The sequence below is a fragment of the Neovison vison genome, chromosome 14 (assembly GCF_020171115.1).
Source record: "Neovison vison isolate M4711 chromosome 14, ASM_NN_V1, whole genome shotgun sequence".
NCBI lineage: Eukaryota > Metazoa > Chordata > Mammalia > Carnivora > Mustelidae > Neogale > Neogale vison.
In genome coordinates, this window is record NC_058104.1 from 34,363,801 (window position 1) to 34,378,201 (window position 14,401).

Genomic DNA, 14,401 nt, shown 5'->3' on the forward strand with positions numbered 1-14,401 from the left:
TCAAGGTCCCTGGGTGCCCGGAATATTTTCCGATCAGTTAGCCCAGTAAATGGCTTCTCCTCATTCTTTGGGATTCACCAGCTCTGAGACCCACCCCCTGCACTCTCCGGGCAAAGTCACTTCCCTCCCCAGTTACCGGATCATTTCTACCTGCTTATTCCCTGATAGCATGAGTCCAAATTGGAAATTATCTTCTTTAGTTAACTGCTATCAATGGCCTCCTGATTTAGAAGGTAAGCCCAGGGAGGGCAGTTATCTGTCTTGAAGGAAGAATCACATTTGGAGGCTAAGATCCCGGGCCTGGGAGCCAGCCTGTCTGGATTCCAGTTTCGGCTTTGTCACCGAGTTAAATGGTGAGCTTGGGCTCTCCGAGCCTCGCCGGCCCCCCTGTCACGCCGGGATAGTTAGCAGCACCCATCCCACAGGACCAAGGCGAGGGCTGGATGGCGAGCGTATTGAAATACTCAGCAAGTGCTGGGTTACACACTCTGTCCTCAGAGCCTGGCCCGCACTAGACAGATACTCAGTAAATATTTGTTGGGTAAATTGTAATATGGGATAAGTGGATCAACAGAGATAAGCTTGGAGGAGCGACACCTCATTCTCGCTGGGCTGTGTGTGGGTGTGTGGGTCATGGCAGGGTTCTTGGAGGACGGGAGGCCCGAGCTGAGACTTTTAAGGATGGCTAAGAGGTAGACGAGCAGCCTCGGGGACAGAGAGAAGAAAGGGCACATCAGGCCGGCAGCACCACACAGGCGAAGGCCCAGAGGGAAGGAATCGCTCTGGGCGGGTACTAGCGAGTCTCATCTGCGGATGATCGGGGCTGTGGCCGCGGGAGGAAGAGAGCAGGGCAAACCAGCTGAAGCCGGGCACTGTTCTAGAAGGAGGGACCCCGCCCCAGGCATGTGGGGACACAGTGTTCCCAAGAAACCGTCTTGGACAATTGCGGCCCGGGAGCAGCGGCGGCCGCTCAGGGCGTGGCCAGATCCCCTCCTGCCCCGGGCTGAGCTCTCCGTCTCGCTGTGTGCCAACTATCTGCTTGTTGACTGTGCCCTTTACCTGGAGGGGCTGCGCCCAGCACCTGCCGACCCTTGCTCCAGAGCCAGGCTTTTTCCCAAAACACCCTCCTTGGGCAAGCGTAATGCATTTGGCCCCAGACCGGCGCAAAACCTCCAGAAAAGACTGAGAGGCAGAGCATCCTGGCAGGAAGAAGTACAACAGCGGTGGTACTGTGTGGTAGGGGTTGGGAAAGGCTCCCCAGGGCGGAAGCTGGTTAGCCGGCCCCTAAAGCAGTAATCAGAAGCTGCTGCTGCTGGCACATACATGCCTAGATCTCGGTTTCTAAATACCGTTCTCCAGGAAAAGGAAGCAGAGCTCCTCAGAGAAACGGCGGCTTCTAGGGCTGGGGCATCATCAGGGGCCAGAAAGCAAGGAAGTAGACAAAAAAAAAAAGAGAGAGAGAGAGATGGGGATGTGTCAGAGACAAGGAGCCCAACGCAAGGCACTGCTACTAGTCAAAGCTGGACGAATTTGAGTAAGAAAATAACGTGGGAGGGATCACAAGGCAAATATATACGAGTCGGTACCAGTATAAATGATTGAATAACATGAAAGAGCAGAGAAGACGGAACTCTTCCCCGCAGAAGAATTCCAAATAGTCTATATTCCTGCCTCCAGGAGACCAGGAGCCAAGTGCCCCTTGCTCCCTGTCACCCCATCTCCCCCCGAGCGTGGGCTCCACTTCATCATTTGTTCCGCGTGGAAGGGAAGGCGGCCCCCACCCCGTCCCTTAACCAAGTGAGGAAGATCAATATCCTGGGCGGTGTCCCCCCTGCCGGAGGAGGCCGTAATGAGGTGAGCACCTCACCTTTGTGCTTTTCTTCCCGCAAACCCATCTAATCTGTATAAACCCAAATCAAGGACCGTCTATAACACAGCATCTATGTCCTTCCATCCCCACGATAGCCCTATGAGGCCATGGCACGATCCCCATTTTCCAGATGAGAATACTGAGGCCCAGAGAGGCCAGGAAGCGTGCCCAGCAGCACACAGAGTGGGCATTCAAATCCAGGCACTGTGGCATCGGGGTCCTAATATGGCTCCTTGTTTCCTAATTACAGCTGCTGTTTCGTGAGCCTTTGTCACGGTCCAGGGAGAGAGGATGGAGTCAGAAGGACAGTGAGGAAGTGAAGACGGAGCGTTTGGAGCCTGGCATTGGGAGGCCAGAGGGCGGTATGTGTCCTCTGGCACCACATCTGAGGCTGACTCGAGAAGGCAAGTGACAAAGAGCAGGCTTGGGAGACGTGGGTGGGGAAGGCAGATGATGATCTGTTTTTCTGATGGCCCAGACTGCCGGCTCTGCCACGCACCAGCTGTGTGACCTCCAAGACGTTGCTTAACCTCTCTGGGCCATGGTTGCCTCCTATAACATGGGCTGACATAAGAGAACCTTTCTCATGGGCTTGTGGCCAGGGTTAAATTAACTTTACACCTGTGAAGGGCTAAGAATAGCATCTGACACAGCAGCAGGGCTCCATCCACGCTAGCATTATTGTTGGATAGTGAGTTCCTGATCAAATGGGGGTTGAATGGCGGTAATAGCTATTATTTATTGAGGCCAGCACTACTGTGGGCACATCACCTCATTTAATACTCAAAATACCCGCACCGAGTAGACATGTTACTACCCCATTTCACAGAAGAGGAAAACCGAGACCCATCGAGTTTAAGCTTGTTGAGGGTCATATGGCTTTGTAAGGCAGGGCAGGGATCTGAGCCCAGTGGTCTAACCACACAGCCCGGCCTTGACCCCCTCGCTAGAGCTACCCCCTGGCCACAGCCATACCACAGACGTGGCGTGGCCGACGCTGGGTGTTCTGCCTGCCCCAACACCATCTGTTCCCCCTTCTCTGCTAAGGCTCCTCTGCTTCTCTTTGGGGGACCACCCATCCCTCACTCTCAGTCTTGGGGCCCCCACGGGACCTGCTTTGTGGAGGGTGCGGGGGCAGGAGCTGCCCAGGATGGAGCCATGCCTTGTGCACAGTGCAGGCCCCGGGGACCTGAGGGTAGAACCCAGCAGACCCTAAGGGACCCCTCTCCTTCCTACCTCACCCCCCCCCAACAGCCAGGTCTCTCCTCACTGAGCATAAGGACCCCAGGCTTGAAGGCAGAGGCTGACCCCTCTCTCTAGCCGAGAGGGCAAAGGTGACCGCGTCAATGTGACACGCTGGCCCACCGGCTCCCTGCGGCCTTCTGGGAGGGCTGCCAGGAGTGGCTGACCACGGGCACGCGGAGCAAAGGCCACTGGCTGAGAGTGAGGGGCTGGCATCCAGCCAGCCACCAGCAGGACGCCTCTTGTTAGCAGGGACACTGGCCTGCCTTTCCCGCCTGCGGGCCACACCTTTCTAGCTCACACCACGCGGCCGGGTGCGCAGATCTGGCGCCTCAGGGCTCCGGAATCCCCAGCGCTGCCTGCAGAGTGCCTGCCCCTGTGCGTCAGGGGGACAGAGGGTCCCCCTGGCATTCGGCAGACTCTCCGTAGAGCTTCCTGGAGGCTCATGGGTGGAGAGAGCTCCAACCCCGGGAGGGTGACACCGGAAGCCTGTCACTCATGACATGTGGCAGGACTCCGTGGACTTCTCCAGGGGCCCGAGGTGCGAGGCCGTGGAGCCCGGACCAGCAGGACGCCAGCACACGTGGCCCCGCAGAGATCTGGTCACAGGGCCCCGGAGGGGCCACCTGGCTGTGGCAGCTCTGCCTGGGCGGAGACTTGGGCCGCGGTCCTGCCCCAGAGCGACCAGGGGCTCGGTGTGTCAGAGCAGGGGTGGTGAAGGAGGGGGGACCTGGGCACCCATCGTAAGAGCCGCAGGCTATTCTCCCTCTGCCCTCCTCTCAACCTTGGGGCGTTGTCAGGGATGCTGGCGAACTCTCCCAGGGCCCGGCTCTCAGTGCTGAGCTGAGCCAACTCAGCTCTCGTCCCGGGCGGGTGAGGTGGTGGGACAGTCAGGGAAGGAGAAGCGAGGCAGGGGGTACCGCGTTGCCCGCCCGGGTCCCTCAGCCATTGGGTGTTGGAGGCCAACGGCTCACAGCTGCCCCCTCTGCAGCCCCCTTGCCTGGGACGTGAGGGGATCTCAGCCCATCCCCCACGAGGTACTGATGCGGCAGGGACAAAAGGCCGGCCCCTCAGGGGGACCATCCTGTGTGCCTAATGCTCCGGACGCCCCAGGGATGGGGCCTCCATGTCACCTGGGACCATGGCCTCCCTGCACTCTTTCCTCCTTCCCTCCTCCTGCTTCCCTTTACACACATGTCCTAAAGCGATTCCCTTTTATGTCATGGACCCTCCCCACATCCCTGTCTCAGGCTCTGCCTCCAGGAAATGCGACCGGAGACCTCGAGGCACAGGACACCGTGCTGGTTCGTGGCCACACCAGGCTGTGACGGGGCAGGGAGGGGTGTTGGGGGGCCGGGCGGCGCTCACCTGTAGCTGCAGGGCTCGGACCCGAACAGGCAGGCCAGGATCAGCCGCTCGGCGGGGTAGCTCATCTCCGCCAGCTTGTGCGTGGGCACCTGCGAGAAGATGTTGGTGGCCTGCAGCTGGTACCACTCCGTCACGGCGTGGGTGGCGCTGGTGAAGTTCCGGAAAGTGCACGCGGTCCCGTTGAGGCTGCACTGCAGGGGCCGGGAGGGGTTCCGGTGGGCACAGGCCGGGCTGGCTGGGCCCCCGCCACCGTCCCCAAGACCAGGTGCCCTTGGCGCGGGGGCAAGCGGCTGCAGAGCCAGTGGGGGATGTGTTCACACGCACACGCGCAGGGCTCGGGCGCTGTCCCCTCACACACGGCTGCTCAGTCACAGGGTCTCACACAGTGTTGCCGGCCTCCCGTATACTAGCCCAGTGCCTGAGCTAGTACGCACACGTGTGCACACAGACTCACCCACGTCCTGACATCCACAGCCCCACGATGTCACGGTCACAACCACACACACTCATATCCAAACGTTTTCCCCCGCCCACATACCCCGCTGACCCACAGTCATGCTTCTGTGGCCCACAGACAGACAGACACCCCAGGACCCTCCACTTTCTTCTTTCCTGGCATCCTTGCAGACTTCCAGAGGCGGTTCCTTGGGGACTGTGTGGACCACGAAGGACTCAAGGCTCAAGGCTCCCTCCTCCTCACCAGGGAAAGGACCTGGGCCTTGTCAGCCTGAGCCCGGTGAGGCGTGCAGGGCCCCCCTCCCCCTCCCCACAGACGGCCCACCACAGCGGCCAGGTCACTATTGTAGACGCTCAATGGAAGCAGCCGCAGGACTCTGGCCTCGGCCACTCTGCCTCTGTCGGCCCTCACAGCGGGCCTTCCAGTGGAATCCAGGAGGCCAGGAGGAGCTTCTCCACATTCTGAGAGTCCCCTCCACAGGGCCTGCTGCGGGCACTGTCCTTGGGCCCATTCCTGGAGGTCTCCTCCTCTCTCCTTAGGGAGAGGACAATAGTACTTGACACTCGCTCTGTCCCAGACTGTGTTCTGAGGACTTTCTATTACCGCATTCGATTTGTACAGTCACCCTACTCCATCATCGTGAGGAAACTGAGGCCAGCAGACCTCCTCCCACAACCCAGGGGTGCGCGCGTGCACGCGCACACACACACACACACACACACACACCATGCACCACATGCACACACATAGGGGCCTGACCCCGCGAGCTAGGGCAGCCAGCAGGAACAAGCCTGCTTCACAGACGAGGAGCAGGACATAGGAAGCCAAGTAACAGCATCAAAAATCAGTAGGGCATGGGATCAGAGTTGGCGTGGGGACTCTGGAGCCTCTAACTGTTCGCTGTTTTTGCAGAGACATACGGGGAGCCCTGACCCGGTAGAGGTCAGTGATCTCCTCCTGCGCAGTGTATGGCCACAGCCCGGGTCCCCAACCAAGGGGACCATCTGGATCACCAGGGAGGCTGTTAATACAGATTCCTAGGCCCGTTCAGCTTTCCTGGGAGTGGGGCCCAGCGATCTGTCAGTTAGGGAGCTCCCTAGACTGAGAGGCACAGACAGGGAATCTTCTAACCCCTGGCATGCTGGCAGGCGTCCCAGCAGAACCGCCCAGGGCAGTTACGCTCTGGCACTGGACGGCACTGCGCGGCTGTGGGTTTTCACCTGCCCAGTACTTATGCCCTTGTCTTTTGATAGTAGGACTTAATTCCTTCTTCAGGAAAGCACCCTTTTCTGCCTCACTGTGTCCACGTGGTAGAGGCTGACATCACCCCAGCTCCAGGGCGCATAACCCAGGACTGGCCAATCATGAGAGCGCATTCTCCAGCGCACAGTGATTGGTTGCAGAATGAGCATGTGACCCAATGAGTCCCTCCCAGGACTTCTGCTGGGGCCATTGGGAAACAGGAGTTCTGTTTCTTGGAAGAGAGTGCTGAGCTGATGGGGTGTATGTCTGGCATTGCCAAGACCCTCTGCATGGAGCAAGCCCGACAGAGAGTAAGGTCAATGGGGAGAAAAGCTGAACAAAAATAGAGAAAGGTAGTGTCCTGATGACAGCATTTGAATGCCTGGATCCAGCCATACCTGAACCCATTCTACCCCTCACTACATCAGCCAGTGAATTCCTTGTTTAGCTAGTTTGACCTGGATCAATAGCATCCAACAGTGTCTTGACTAACATACCAGCTCTTTCTATTAAAACAAAAAAAATTGAAACTTTGTAAACATACAAAATGGGCACTGGCTTCCAGCCTACCTTTCCCCAACAAGACCCAGATTATTAAAGGAAAGAAACTCCCCTCAGCCTCCCTGGGTAGGGTGCGTTGCTCCATGTGTGCCCACTTACTAGTCTCATGGCCACTTTGCACCCCTGGGCAGTGCAGGTCCTTCCTGGTGCTAGGCTGCTGTCTGCTGAGCCATTGTGGACGTCCCCAAAGAGGTCAAGGACCACTGGGCGGTGGGGGTTCTGCTCATCGATCAGAACCAACGGTGTGTCGTTCCAGATGGTGAAGTTCAGGGTCCTAGTGGCGTTGGCATAGCTCTGCTCGGGAGCTAGGATCCTCTCCAGGACCGCTTCCATGAGCTCATCCAGATCCTTCAGCAAATGCTTGACTTTAGAATACCTGGGTGGGGAGGGGGCCAGTCAGGGGGGCAAGGGCAGCTGAGGGGCAGCTGAGAACAACCCCAGTCTGGGCCGCCCCCACCCCCAGCGCAGCTGCCAGCCACCATGTGTGAGGAGAGCGCTGCACCCAAGCCCCTGCCTCTCTCCCCTCCACAGGTGACCATGCCTCCTTCCATCCGCCAGCTCACGTCTTCATCCACCGAGTATGCAGTGAGCGCCTACTAGGTACCAGGCATTGCGCAAAGCACAGAGGATATGAGAGCGAACAAGCCACATGCGTTCCCTTTCCTTTACGAAGTTCACACTGTAACGAGGAAGACTCCTAACAGCTCCTGGCTCCAACGCTCCAGCAGCGACTTTGGGAAGAAGAGGAAGTCTCAAGAGGGAGAAGGTGGTGACTTGGAAATGGTGACTGGTCAGTCTGGCAGAAATGTGTCTGGACCAGGGAGGGTCCCCACCCACAGGCCGGTCAGCTCTGGCTGGAGGACAGCCTGCAGGAGTGTGTGTTTAAGCCTGGCCACAGACCCACGTCCTGCTACAAAGGGGTACAGCAGCCCGACCTGAGAGTGGCTTCAGCTGCGGACACCTCCCGTCCCCAGAGCGTGAAAGCAGCCACCTTTGTGTACACAGCAAGAGGAGGGTTCGGGGAGGGCGGTGGGCTGTGGGGGCGGGGCTGCTAGGATAGCCCGGATGTCCGGAGCTGCCGTTGAGCCAGGTGGGACGGCGCCTGAGGACTGGGTTCGAATTCCGACATGTCACTCGATATCTGACCTTGGGGCACGTTAGCGTCTCTGTGGCTCTGCTCTCGCCTACAAGGTAGGGGGATGAAAATATTGACCCTGGAGGGCTGTCGGGAGGCTGCGGTGAGGTGAGGTCTGTACAGCGTGGAGAACCGGGTCGGACCAGGGCAGTGCTGTCCTGAGCTGACTGCGGGCTCTCTGGAGAGGCCCCAGGGATCCACCCAAGCAGGCAGGAGCACAATCACGAGAAAGAACGGACTTTCTGATCACTAGGCATGTAATCAGGAAGTATGAGTTCCCTTCCAGGACCTTGTTTCAGGCAAGAATGTTCCCGGGGACTCAGCCACACTGGCCCTTTCTGCAGTTCCTGGAAAGCACCAGACTCCATCTTGTCCCAGGGCCTTGGCAGCCATCCTCCACTGGGGGCCTCTCTGCGTCCCACCTAGCTGGTGTCTGCCCATACCTGGGGGTGTTCTCCTCTGGCTGACCCCCTGCCCCTCCTCAACCCCAGTCAGGCCGGCTGCCTCGCCGTGTCCTGTTCGTAGGCCTTTGCCATCAGGTGGCTGCGCAGTGGCAGCTCTGGAGTCAGATCTGGCCGGGGTTCCGATGCTACGGTTGTTCGCTGTGTGTCTCCGGGTAAGTTCCCTCGCCTCTCTGAATCTCCAATTCCCGACCTATAAATCTATAAATTGGGGCTAACACGGTTGTGCCCACCCCTAGGGTGGTCGTGTGGATCAGAATTACATAAATCAACCAAAAAAGACGCATGCTCTACTGACGGAGCCAGCCGGGCGCCCCTCTTTAAGCCTAGGAAGTTTATGAATTTTGAAAGGTCCTTGCTGCAAAGGGATGATGCAAAGGAGAAAAAGGAGGGAAGGGGAAGAAGGAAGGCGAGGAAAGGAATATGGAGAGAAGGGAAGGAAGGAAGGAGAGAGAGAAGGGAGGAGGGAGGGAGGGAGAGAGAGGCGGGAGGGAGGCAGGGAGAGTAGGAGAGGCAGGAGAGAGGAGAGAGATGGGGGAGGGGTGGGGAGGCGGAATGAGGAGGGAGAGAGACAGAGGGGGAGGCAAGCAGGGGGAGGGAGGCAGGGGGAGCCAGCCCTGCTCTCCAGGGACCACCTACTGGAAGGGGCTGGCATTGCAGATGGTGACGGCGGGGAAGTCCATGGTCTTGAAGCCGAGGGAGAGGGACACGCTGACCTCCCAGCTCAGGTAGGTCCGGATGAAGACGCCCCACTGCCAGCAGACCAGGGAGGTGAAGAGCAGCGTGATGAGGAACCACACGGCCTTCTTCTTGGGCCCCTCGCAGATGATGCGCTTGGGGCCGTGGGTGTTGGTGTTGTTGCAGTACCACAGCAGCAGCTCCTTGTACGAGTAGCCCGGGCCCTTCTGCAGCCGGTGCAGGCACTTCACCAGGCACTTCTTCACCAGCATCACGGCCCCTGCACGGAGACACCGCAGCCAGATCCCGCGTCCGTCCTGCTGCCCTGGCCGCCCCATGCTGGTCCCCATCCCCGGCCAGAGCAGGGGCGGGGGTGGGGGTGGGCCAAGGGGGGCACCTGGCACCGCTGCTGGGCTGCCCATCCCGGCCCTCCCGCCCTCCTTGCTCTCGGCTCCTTCCCTTCCTCCACACCCCCGTCTCCCCATCCCTCCCTCCTTACCGCCTGCCCTTTCCCTCCCTCTCCCCCTTCCCCATCCCTCCCTCCCCTTCTTCCCTCCCTCTGCCCCTTCTCTCCCACCCTCCCTCCCTACCATCTGTCCTCCAACCATCCAACCAACCCCAAAACATGTATTGAATGCCTACTGTATGCCATGCACTGACTTAGTCCCTCTGGACTCAATGGTGGGCAAAACAAACAAGGTTTCTGCCCTCTGGGAATTGTAGCCTAGGGGGCAAGTTCCTTCTTAGGTGCCAGCTGCAAACTGAGGACAGTTGTACCTCATTTACAGAATTACTGAGAGGGTGAAACTAGGTGATGCACAAAACGTGCTAAATACGGTGCCTAACTCAGACCAAGTGCCCGACACGTTGGCTACCTTTATTTATTGTACTTATGTTTTATTTTATTTCATTTTATTTTAAATTAATTGTTTTTTTGAGAGAGAAACCATTGGGGAGTGGGGGTGGGAGGGGCAGAGGGAAAGGGAGCACACCCAGCGCTGAGCCTGGGGCTCGATCCTACGATCATGATCTGAGCCAAATCAAGAGTCTAACACTTAATCGATAGGGCCACCCTGGTGCCCCATCAGCTACCCCCTCACTCACCTGGTGGGTGAGACAGATGTCATCAAATGATCTGCCCAAAATGCGTGGTTATGAAACAAGGTAGGAAGTGGGGGGGGGGGACCCCGTGCCCTGAGCTCACAGAAGCAGTAAAGGTGATAAGGGCCAGGTCTCCGGAGCTGGAATGTCTGCTTTGCCTCTCAGCCCCACCACTTTCTAGCTGTGTGACTTTGAGCCGGTCACTTTCCTGGTGCCTCAGTGTCCTGCTCCGTCAATGGGGATAATAATACCTCTCCCTCAGAGGTTATTGTAAAGACCGAATGAAAATATGTCGCGTGTGGACAAATGCTGGGCGCCTGTTAGCTCTGACGCTTATCGAAGCACCCCCTCCCCAGGCCTGAGAGTCCCGGAGAAGCGGAGTTAAAGAACAGAGTTAACTAGCTGAAGAGGATGGGGGGGGGTGGCTCTCGGGAGGGGACGGCAGCAGAGGCTCTGAGCGGGATCTGAGCGGGAGGAGGGAGCCTTCAGGAGTGAGTAGGACCTTGTGGGCCACGTTCAGGACCTGGAGGCACGAGCTGTGGGTTGTTGAGGAATGTCTAATCTTTCTTTCTGAGACTCTGTTTCTCACCTGCATGCGGACACAGGGTTCTTGTGAAGAGGAACCCTGTCACAGAGCCTGGCCCCTGATGGCTTCTCAGGCACTATGCGTTTCCTCCCTCCTTCTCCTCAGACACCGAAGGAACCTGCCCCTGCAGCAGCCCAGATCTGTCCTGGGGGCCCTGGTTGGCCAAAGGCCACACCTTCCTGAGCTGTCCTGACTCCCTGGCTGGAGTGACTCTCATCCTCCTGTCAGAGCCAGTGCCTTTCGGGGGGCACTGTGGTAGGCAGTTCAGTGGCTGCTGCTCCAGCATCCTCCCTCCCCCCACACCCCACCTGGGTCTGTGTGTCCTCAGGGAAATGCCCCTCCCCCAATCTCAGTTGGTGTGAGCTGCACCCCTAGTCTGAGGGGTACTCACATGAACCCAGTGGGGATTGTTAAGACTCAGTTCTGTTATTTTATACTGGTATAACTGAGGCAGAGACTTTTTTTTTTTTAGCTAAGACTACTCGGTAGGTGGTATTTGGTGCCACAAATGGGGAGACTGCCCGAGAATTAAAGCCAACACAGAGGATAGCAGAGCCCAAGATGGAGAGAGTGATTTCTGACAACATTTGAACACCAGGATCCAGCCGCTCCTGAAGCCATTTATTCCTGGACTCAGCAGGTACAAGAAGCAATATTCTTTCTTTCTTACTTATGCTGATGCAAATTGGGTGTCTGTCATTTGTAGCCATTAGGATCTTAACAAAGAAAGAAATTCACCTCTCCCTACCCTGTGTCATACTTACTTCTGCCTACTTCTCATTCCTGGGAGATCATAAGCCCTCTGAGGGTAGCAGCTCTGTATTCCTGATAAGCCCAGCATAGCGCCTGGTACTCCACTGAAGAGCCAAGTGGATAACGCCAGACTCTCATATCTAAACTGAGATCTTAAACTTACTCAAGCATGTGTTCACTGCTGACCTAATTTTCTGACACAGTAATATCTCCCACCTTCCTGGCCAAAGCACTAAAGCCTTTCCCCTCCAATGCCCCTGCTCTCTGATGGAAATCAAGCTCCGTGTACCTGCTCAGGCCATCATAGCTCTAAGATGGACGTTCACAGATTAACCCAACCCCCATCTTCCCCTAGAGGGCCCATTCCCTGCTCTGGGAAAATAAAGTTACAGTGATCAAAGCAGTAACAAGTCCAAGGGCACCATCAAAGTACTACGTGTTTACCATGATCGGGGCAATGCAAGGTGGTGTGTGTGTTATTTCATTCTTAGAACACAACTATAAACTTGGGAAGAACTGGGGCTTTGTCTCACTTTATAGTCCAGCACCCCAAAGCCTGATAGGTGAGCAGCACATGAAGCTCCAGTAAACTGCTACAGAAGAACCAGACAAAGGGCCTCTCTTTGCCGGTCTCATTTAATTAGTCTGGCTCAGCTAAGGAGAAAGTCGGCTAAGTAGGGACAGGTATTTAACCCCTGCTAATCTCCCAGATTAACAACAAGACCTCAGGATCAGAACTTTACCAGGCAACAGTATCTGGTTGGAATTCACATCATTCTGTTTTCACTTCTTTTTTTCTGTAAAGATTTTATTTATTTATTTATTTGAGAGAGTGAGAGAGAGAGAGCACAAGCAGAGGGAGCTGCAGCAGGAGAGGGAGAAGCAGGCTCCTCGCTAAGCAGGGAGCCTGATGCGGGACTCGATCCCAGGACTCTGGGATCATGACTTGAACCGAAGGCAGATGCTTAACCCACTGAGCCACCCAGGCGCCCACTGGGTTTCTTTCTTTCTTTTTTTTTTAAAAAGATTTTATTTATTTGTTTGACAGAGAGAGATCACAAGTAGGCAGAGAGGCAGACAGAAAGAGAGGAGGAAGCAGGCTCCCCGCTGAGCAGAGAGCCTGATGCGGGGCTCGATCCCAGGACCCTGAGATCATGACCTGAGCTGAAGGCAGAGGCTTAACCCACCGAGCCACCCAGGCGCCCACTGGGTTTCTTTCTAAGAGGGATCTCCTATTCATGGCAAGAGATACTGGCCTTAGCTTTCTGTTCACAAATACACTTAAGTTTAAAAAAAAAAAAAAGGAGGGGGGAATGTTCTTAAAATTATCCAGTGAACAATACCCTGCCACACAGTAAACGCCACTATAGGAGTAGCTGAGTAACAGAACTTGGTGGGTCCTGGCTTATCTCCTTCCTTGTTTGCTCCCTTGGGCCATTAACCAAGTGAAAATCAGTCAGTGCTACAAACAACTTTATGCTGTTCCCATCAGATTTCCCCCCAAGGTGATAGATGGTCTGTGTTTGGGATGTATACACAGCTTGTTCAGAAAGGTTTAAATCTGCTTACGGCTTAAGCCACCCCAAACAAGCCAAGGGGAGATTGGGTCCACTCGTGGACCCGGGAACGGTGGTCATGCTTCAGAGAGTCCCGGACTGCGTCAACACCTTGGTCCGAACTGGTGGTAAACGTTCCTGACCTCAAACACAACAATGAAGGTTGTGGACAGCCGATTCTGATTTCTCCTAAGAGGAAACACACACTTGCTTTCAGAGACAAGTTTGTCCTGAGATTTGACTCCATCTCTCGGTGGGAGGACAACTGGGAACACAGGCTCGTGTCTTCAGCTATTATCTGGACGAGGGGACATATAAATGCGCTTCTTATGCATTCTTCCGAACCTTCTGAGCGAGAGATCGCAACCTGTGACCCTGCGTTGGGTTTGCAAATGTAATTTTTGTTGTGGGCACAGTATTCGTTTTTAGAATTCTCACTGAGGGGCGCCTGGGTGGCTCAGTGGGTTAAGCCTCTGCCTTCGGCTCAGGTCATGATCTCAGGGTCCTGGGATCGAGCCCCGCATCGGGCTCTCCGCTTGGCAGGGAGTCTGCTTCCTCCTCTCTCTCTGCCTACTTGTGATCTCTGTCTGTCAAATAAAGAAATAAAATCTTAAAAAAAAAAGAATTCTCATTGAAAGATAACAGCTTTATGGAGCTATAATAATTCACATAATTAGATATAATTCATGTAATTAGATAACTCATCCATTCAAAGTGTAGAAATCGGTGCATTTTAGTGTATTCACAGAGTTTCACTGCCATCCCAATAAATTTTAAAGCATTTTTATCTCCCCCCAGGGAAACTCTGTATCCATTAGGGTCACTCCTCATTCCTCCCTCCGCCCTCCCCAGCTCCAGGGTTGGTCTCTTTAGATTTGCCTCTTCTGGACCTTTCATATGAACGGAGCCATAGCTAGTGTGGTCTTCCATGACTAGACTTTTGCACTTAGCGTTCTGTCTTTCAAGTTCATGCACCTTTCAGCATGGATCAGTACGTCCTTTCTTTCTTTCTTTCTTTTTTGCAAATAATATTCCATATCATGGAATAGATCACATTTTATTTATCCATGCATCGGCTGATGGATATCCGTATTGCTTTAACTTTTTGGCTAGTTTGCATGACACCGCCGTAAACAACCCCGTACATGTCTCGGTGCGGACATATGTTTTCATTTCTGTTGGGTAGATACCTAGGTGTGGATAAACCCACTGAATCGTAGGGTAATTCTATGTTTAACCTTTTGAAGAACTGACAGACTGTTTTCCAAAGAGGCTACAGTATTTTCAAATCCCATTAGCAGTGTACGAGGTTCCAAGTTCTTCACATCCTCTTTCACACTGTTATCATTCAATAAAAAAAAAATTATTCTAGCCATCCTAGTGGGGGTAAA

General features: G+C 55.3%; 1 protein-coding gene across 1 annotated transcript in view; it reads right to left on the minus strand.

The window, feature by feature from the left end:
• The window catches only part of SCNN1B (sodium channel epithelial 1 subunit beta), a 56,662-nt gene that overhangs the window by 13,231 nt on the left and 29,030 nt on the right, over positions 1-14,401 (minus strand). The window contains exons 2-4 of the mRNA XM_044233050.1: positions 8,976-9,294; positions 6,840-7,116; positions 4,481-4,671 (exon numbers count right to left, since the gene is read on the minus strand). Of these exons, the coding sequence (XP_044088985.1) occupies positions 4,481-4,671; positions 6,840-7,116; positions 8,976-9,286 (779 nt within the window). The 5' untranslated portion in view covers positions 9,287-9,294. The remainder of the gene's footprint in view (positions 1-4,480; positions 4,672-6,839; positions 7,117-8,975; positions 9,295-14,401) is intronic.